This window comes from Plasmodium gallinaceum (genome assembly GCF_900005855.1).
Source record: "Plasmodium gallinaceum strain 8A genome assembly, contig: PGAL8A_v1_141, whole genome shotgun sequence".
NCBI lineage: Eukaryota > Apicomplexa > Aconoidasida > Haemosporida > Plasmodiidae > Plasmodium > Plasmodium gallinaceum.
In genome coordinates, this window is record NW_021628302.1 from 127,475 (window position 1) to 135,623 (window position 8,149).

The 8,149-nt window shown below is 18.4% G+C and overlaps 3 protein-coding genes across 3 annotated transcripts; 1 reads left to right on the forward strand and 2 right to left on the reverse strand.

Moving 5' to 3' along the window:
• Window positions 1-576: 576 nt before the first annotated feature.
• RON12 (rhoptry neck protein 12, putative) lies at window positions 577-1,542 on the reverse strand (the record flags this gene model as incomplete). The annotated part of the gene is made up of 1 exon (XM_028673543.1): window positions 577-1,542. The coding sequence occupies one exon, from the start codon at window positions 1,540-1,542 to the stop codon at window positions 577-579; it is 966 nt and encodes a 321-aa protein (XP_028529985.1).
• A 1,342-nt stretch (window positions 1,543-2,884) lies between these two features.
• On the forward strand, window positions 2,885-4,621 carry PGAL8A_00476200 (enoyl-CoA hydratase-related protein, putative; the record flags this gene model as incomplete). Its single annotated transcript, XM_028673545.1, has 2 exons — window positions 2,885-4,405; window positions 4,556-4,621. 2 exons carry the CDS (start codon window positions 2,885-2,887, stop codon window positions 4,619-4,621), a joined length of 1,587 nt encoding a protein of 528 aa, XP_028529986.1.
• Window positions 4,622-5,117: 496 nt separating this feature from the next.
• Window positions 5,118-7,082, reverse strand: PGAL8A_00476300 (golgi re-assembly stacking protein 1, putative; the record flags this gene model as incomplete). Its single annotated transcript, XM_028673546.1, has 3 exons — window positions 5,118-5,164; window positions 5,329-6,831; window positions 7,049-7,082. The coding sequence occupies 3 exons, from the start codon at window positions 7,080-7,082 to the stop codon at window positions 5,118-5,120; spliced, it is 1,584 nt and encodes a 527-aa protein (XP_028529987.1).
• Between the last annotated feature and the right edge of the window lie 1,067 nt (window positions 7,083-8,149).

The following is an 8,149-nucleotide window of genomic DNA, read 5'->3' on the forward strand; positions in this document are numbered from 1 at the left end:
ACGCATAAATTATAATTTTCTTTAATGATATTTCAAATTTATAATTTTTTTTTCTTTTTTACTTTTATTTTATCAAAATGATACATTTTTTTTTTTAATAATTTATTTATTATTTCACCTATGTAATTATAAAAATATGTGTCTTTTATTTTATAAATTTATTTGTTAATTATTTATTATACATTGTATTATAATAATTTTTTTTTAATTTACCCTACAAAATTAAATAATATGTGGATTATTTTATTTTTTATATCAACTTAATTTTTAATATATTTTGTATTTTTAGATTTACTCTTAGTCTTTTTTTTATTTTATTTTTTTTTTTTATTTTTACTTTTAAAAATTAATTTATATATATAATAATTTATTTAATATTTAAAATTAAAATTCTAAAGATTAAAGTAAAAATTAAAAAAAGAAAACTTAAAAATTTTGAACTTCAAATTACATTATGATTTAAATAAAATATGTTTTGGCTTATGTAAAAGTATTAATTTGCAATAATTTCTATTTCAAATTTTTTTTTTTGTTTTATAATTTTTTTAAAACTGACATATTCAGTGAATTGTATAATTAGATACTTTCATTACTATTATCAGTTAAATCAGAAATATTCTCCTGTGTTCCTGTTTTTTCATCAACTGAACTACCATCTCCTTCAATATCATGTATCATTTTATTTTCATCTTGTTCGTCTTGTTTGGTTTCATTTGTTTCGCTTCTTTCATTAACTTCAAAAATATTATCGTATTTTAATATATTACTACATGCTAATGGAACACCTCCTACACAAAATTTTTCATACATAAATAAAATTGATAATCTAGGATCATGGTTATCTTTTTCCTTGAAAAGTTTGCTATCATCATCTTCTTTCAATAACTGAAAACTTGATGAGCCTTCATTTTCATAAGAGTTACTTATAACTTGTTGATATAATTCATTATCATTTTTTTTTAATTTTTCTGCTTGCTCATATAAGTTAGTCATCTGACAAAAATTTTTAAAATGTTCATTTTTAATTACAACAAATTCGCAAACTTTTTTTGCACTATTAAAAGCTTCATCAAGTATAACTATGTTTTTTAAACTAGCATTATTTTTGTGTTGTAAATTTGGCTTACTTTTAGTTGAAGCAAAATTATCTAAACTTTTTATATTTTTTTCATTAGAATTTTCAAAATTTTTTGTTTCTTCATTTTTATTTGCATCACTCTTCGATGTTTCATGATCATCTTTTGTTATATTTTCTATTTTCATTTTATCTTCATTCTTTGATATATTATCTGTATCTTTATTAGTTTCATTAGCATTTTCACTTTTATTTTCAGTATTTTCATTTTTACTCATATTCGTAGTTTCTGTATCTCTATTTATAGCTTCTCTTCGATTTCCTATAGAATCATTATTTTTGTCATTTATATTTTCTTTTTCTGCTTCAATAGTGTTGAATTCTGCACTACTTACTCTTAAATTATCTACAGATTTTAATACAATTAAATAATATAAAAGTAATAAAAAAATATTAATATTTCTCATTTTTAATTAAATTTTTTGTACAAAAAAAATGGAGATTTGAATTTTATTTTAATTTTTAAATATATACATATATATATATATGTATATATAGATGGATATACAGATAGATAGACAATTAATCTTAAAAATTATATTTTTTTTCTTAAGTAAGAATTATTAACCATGTTTATAGTTCATTAAATAATATTTGTATGCATTTAAAAAAAACTACTAAACATGTAAAACAAAAGAAAATTTGTCTATCTATTAATATATTTATAAATAAAATCCTATAACCCTTAATATGAAATTGTAATATTGTATTTATAAAATAAAAAAAAATTAGATAATCAAAAAATAGAAAAATTAGAAAGAACTATTAATTTTTTATGGAGTATTGAAAGAACATTTAATAAAAAGTTTTTATCTAAAACCTTGAATTTAATAAAAATAAAGTAAAATAAAATAAAAATAATGCACCCATTTGCATATACCTTAAATGATATAGTTAAAAATATCTTAAAAACTTCCTCTTTTGCTATATTTTAGTAGTATTTTTTTTACTCATGTATTTTTTTTTTTAAGAAAAATAAAGAAACATATATTTTTTTTCTACACATTTTATCCTTTATCTAAATATAGAAGTCTTAAATGTAAATTCTATAAAAGCCTTTCTTTTATTCTTTAATGAGTATTGTAAAATATTCAATTTCCTTCAAGAAAATCACTTTTTAATAACAATGTTATATATGTATACTATAAGAAAAAAAAATTATAAGGGGATTATAATTATACTAAAAAAAAATAAATTAGGCTAAAAACTCTATGTAACAACTTCAATTGTTGATGTTAGTTTTTTAATTTTGCGTTTTATATTTTAATTCTTAAAAAAAAAGAACCATTGTAAAAAATAATCAAGGGATACTATAAATAAACTATATGAATTATCCTAAATATTTTAAAAAAAAAGGATGTTAATTAAAACATCCTTACAGAACAATTAAAATTTTACACAAATATATAATTTTTTAATATAAAAGAAAGAAAATTTTTTTATTAACATTTATATTAATAATTCATGTATTTATAAAAAAAAAAAAATAATAATAATAATAAATTATGATATTTATAAATATTTTTTTGTTAAGAAGAAAAGTTATTTTAAAAGGTTTATAAAAATGTTATAATATAAAAAAAAAAAAAAAATTTCTAAATTAAAATAAAAATGATATATATAAAAAAAAAAAAAAAAAAAAAAAAAAAAGAGGAAATAAAATTATTAAAATATGATGGTATTAATTTGATAAGAGTTTGTTAAAATATGTAAAGGAAATATTTTAGTTCTAATGATAAAAAATTCAAAATGTTAGATAATTTAAAATATATATTCAAAAATAAAAAACTAAGTAATGCAATAATATTAAAAGAGTTTAATTGCACATTTAAAAAATATTTAAGAACAAGTATATTTAAAGATGATGATATTTATTTAGATCCATTAGAAATTCACAATGAAGAATTATCTAAAACAAATTATTTAAATAGTGCTAGAATGGATGACTGTGTGTATAATCGTAGCAATGTAGGAATGAACACAATTATAATAAATAATAAATATATGCACATAAAATTAATTAATAAATTATATAAAGAATTAAGAGATAGTGAAGTTAATTATACAAAAAGATTCATATTTTTAACATCACTATACAACAATATATTTAATTATGGTTATAATTTATATGATTTATTAAAAATACTGGAAATATATCAAAAAACGAAAGACACAAAATATGCAGAGTTGTTTAAAAAAATTTTACAAAATATAAATGACTTGGCTTATTTAATATTTTCCTATAAAAAACCCTTAATTTCTTATTGTAATGGGAAAATAAAAGGATCTTCTGGATTTTTATCATTCTTATCAAATAACAGTTCTTCTTATTTTCATTCATTTTATTCATACAACAATTTAAAGTACTCTTTCTTACCATATGGTGGAATTTCATACATTCTTGCAAATTTAAGAGGATCCTTAGGGTTTTATTTAGCCTTAACAGGTCAGGAAATTAAATCCTCGGATTTAATTTGGTGTGGTTTAACAAAAAGGTGGTTATCAGAAGATAGTTTAGAAATGTTTGAAATAACGTCTGAGAGTCAATTAGAAGTTTCTGAACAAGATGCAAATATCTTATTAGAAGAGCATTTTTTAAAAGCTCCTCAAGTATATACATTAAAAAATTATGAAGAAATAATTCATGAACATTTTAAACATGATAATTTAATATACATAATGAAAAAGTTAGATAAATCAAGAAAAAGCGAAGATAAAAAAGTAAGAAAATGGGCTGAAGAAACGTATGAAAAAATATACTTTTTACCTCCATTGGCTACCCATATAACTTTCGAAATTTTAAATATTTTAAGAAATTATAAAATTGAATTATTAAAAAAGTGTCAAGTAAATAAAAATTTATGGAAAGAGATGATAAAAAATAGCTATAAAATACCAAGAACAAAAGAGGAAGTAAGTATGAATGAATTGAAATATACAATAGACAGAGAACTTTTTAATAAAGCTATAAATTTAGAAACCAATACTTTTTTAAATTTTATTTCATGTCCTGATATTCTGAATGGAATTACATCTTATTTAGTTAAAGATACTAACTATTCTTTTAACTGTAGTTATTTGAACAGCAACATTTTCGAAATAAAAAAAGATATAATTCATTATTTTATTTATTATAAAAATAATTACGAATTTTTAGTTTATGACAGACCTGATATAAGCTTTTCAAGCTTAAGCGTACTGGAAAAATATAATCAAAATTATAATATTCATAATAAAACACCATATGACAAGCTCTTCTTTGCTAAACAAGTAAAATCAAATATATTAATATGAATTTATAATAAATTATAAATATTTTTTATTTTTTCATGCTTATTTTTCGTTTATCAATTAGGTATTCTTGTTTTTTCCTCTCATTTATATATGATTTTTACTTTTTTTTTTTTTTTTTTTGTTTAGAATGAAAGATGGAGCGATGACTACCTAAAGGATGATTTAGAAGAAATCAATAAACACTTTTCATAAATCTCCATTTTATTTTCATTTCTTCCAAAGAGAATACCCTCCTTTTTTTTGAAAATATAGTTTTTTTATTTTATTCTTTATTTTTTTATTTATTTTATAATTTACATATTCCAATGCAATTCCACTATTTTTTAATTTTTATAATTTTGGACAAATTAATAATTCAGCGTATATTGCAATAAAAAAAAGAAAAAATATATTTAAAATTTTTTTTTTGTTATATGTTTTATTTTAAAAAAATAGTGAAAAAAAAAAAAAAAAAAATTATAATAATTAAATGGTTTTGTAATATATAAATATAAAACTACACAAAAAAAATTTTTTGAAAAAAAAATATGGAATTTCAATGTAATTAATTTTTTTTAATTAAATAAAGAGTAGTAATTTTATAACATTAATAAAGCATAATTTATGTTTAATTTTTCATGCTATAATTGTTTTATAAATTTATTTTTTATTATTAAAAAAATTACTTCTTTTTTAAAAAAACCAAAATCTATAATAAATCTGATGTTGGATAAATTATACCTGCCCTAGGAAAATCTAAAACAAATAAATATATATATATATATATATATATATATATATATATATATATATATATATATATATATATATATATATATATATATTTATATTTTCATATTTTCATATTTTATAAGTGTATGTATATTATTTTTTAATATTCTATCTAAATAATTAATCACCATTAATTAATAGGTCAACATTATTGTTCTTCTCATTGACATCTTTTTCCAATTCGTTATCTATTAGGGAATTATTCTTATTAATATAATTTACATATTTATTTAAAGACACTGTCTCCTTCTCATCAAAATTATCATTATAGTCTTGATAACAATCTAAATTATTAGATTTATCACATTCTGAAACTTTATCTTTTTTATGAGACTCCAAATATACATTTTGTATTTCACAATTTTTCAGATCTGTAAATATGCTTTCATCAGTAGAATTATTTTTATTATCTAAAAAATTAATTTTTGTACTTACTCCAATATTATTTAAAATTTCACTATTTCGGTTCATATCTTCATATATTTCAACCAATTCCTCACTGTAAATTTTCATTTTTTTTACGTAATTTGAATAGCTATCTATATTTTCAATTGAATCATCCAAATTAACTTCAGTTTTACATTTTTCTCCATTTTCTTTTTGGTTTTGCATAAGTGATCCAAATTTATTATCATTTATATCATTAAAATTATCTCTTTTAATATTGTTATTTTCATCATTATTAATGTCATTATTATTATCTTCATAATACTCAATATTTTTATTATTATCATTATTTTTAATATCGTTATTATTTTTATCATAGCTATAAAACTTATCTATATCTCTATTTTTTTCATTATTAATTTCATTATTTTTTATTGTATGATCGTTTAATGTATTAGTATTATTAATTTTATCATTACATGAAACGTTTTTTATGTTATTACAATTTGAAGAGTCATTTTCTGCATATTTATTATTAGATTTATTATTCGTTTCTTCATTTATATTTTCAATATAATGTATATTACTTTCTTTTCCATTCTCTACATCTGTTTTCTTTTTTAAAATATTTTCTTTACATAGAGGAATTTTATGCAAAAATCCATTAGCTATATTACAACCAAGTAATCCTTTACCTCCCCATGCATTATTTGGCTCTATTTCTACTCTTCTAATTTTTTCGGTTATGCAATTATATACATAAAAATATGTTTTATATTTTTCTTCTTTGTTTTCTTTAATATAATTCATATAATTTATATTAATATAATTCATTAACTCTTCCTGATTTCTAAATATATTGTTATCACATCCAATAATAAAATCGCTATATTCATTTAAATCACTTTTAAATGCTGGTGAATTTTCAAATATATCTAAAATCCTTGTTCCCTCATTCATTGCATTTAAAAATTCATAGTTTATATTTAGTCCTAGCAATCCATTTCCTTTCCATTTTCTAGGTGTAACTTTTACTTCTTTAACTTTTTTATAACGACAATTATAAACTAATAATAATACAACTTTGTTTTCATTTTCCCTTATCTTTTCCATAAAACATTCATATATTCTTTGTGATGAATCTATTAATTTTAAATCATCAATTTGTATAATATAATCAAAAAATATTTCTATATCACTTTCTGATGCAGGACTATTTTCATATATTCTTAAAATCCTGTATCCTTAAAAAAAAAAAAAAAAAAAACTTATATGTTTCTTATTTAACGATGATAATAATATTTTTAATAAATTTCAAATATTCATTTAAAATAACCAAGTGCTATATTTTAAATATAATTTTTTTATTTATACTATACTTAAATATTCTATTTAAATATTTTTAATTTTTTCAACGCTCAATTTTTTCTTTCTTGAAAAAATTAAACTCCTTAATTTTACCTCCTCTAATTTCTTTTGTTTGTTCTGCTCCCATTTTTATTTTTGTTTACTTTAAAGAAAATCAAATGTTTCTTAATATCTGTTCAAAATAAAAATATAATTTAAGTATTTTTTTCATGTGAAAATATGTAACATCATTAACATAAAAAATATCAAATATACAATAAAAAAAAAAAATGTAACAATATAACAATTTTTTTTCTTATTGTTCTACAAAAGCTTAAATATTTTATTTATAAATAATTAAAAATAATAATATATATTTATATGCACACAAAATGTGTTTTTTAAAATTATTTTTTTTTTTAATAAAATGAAATGATCATATTTTCCGTAATTTTATCATTTTTATTTTGTCAGTAAATTTTCATTACTTTCCACTTTTGTATAATAATAACAGACGAAAATATAAAAAAAAAAAAATATCTTAAAAATAAAGAAAATTCCATATAAAAGTACCAAAAACAAAAGTTTTTTTTTTTTTTTTTTTTTTTTTTTATTATTGTTAATATAAAATTTTCTGTTTAAAATTCAATGATAAAAATTTTCCACGAAAAAACTTCTTATCAAGTTATCTTCTATTTTCTAATAACTTGAATATTTTTTTCACACTATTCAATTCTTTCTTTCTTCATTTATCTAGTACTTTCATGTCTGTTTATTTTCCATACAACTATTAATTTTTTTCTCAAAACGTCTAATAATTCCTTTTATTAAAAAATCATTAACTCTAATAATTCTCAATAAAGACTTTTTTTTTTTTTTTTTTTGTCCTTTTTTTGTCATGTAGGTAAGCTGGTAACAATTCTGCATCCAACTTTTTTTCTTCTATTTTATCCTCTACATTTACTACTTGATTTATTTACTTTCCATAAATTACATTTTTAATTTATTAAATTATCATTGAATGAATTTGCTAGAGTAAGGAAAAACATATTATTAAAGAGAATATGGAGTTTTCTCTAGTAATTAAATGGATTTTAAATATAATTTTAATGATATAAATAATTTGTCAATAAATAACATTAAAATACAAAATAATTTATCTATTCAATGAATAATTTTTTTTTAATATTTTAGATAAATAATTTATAGTATATA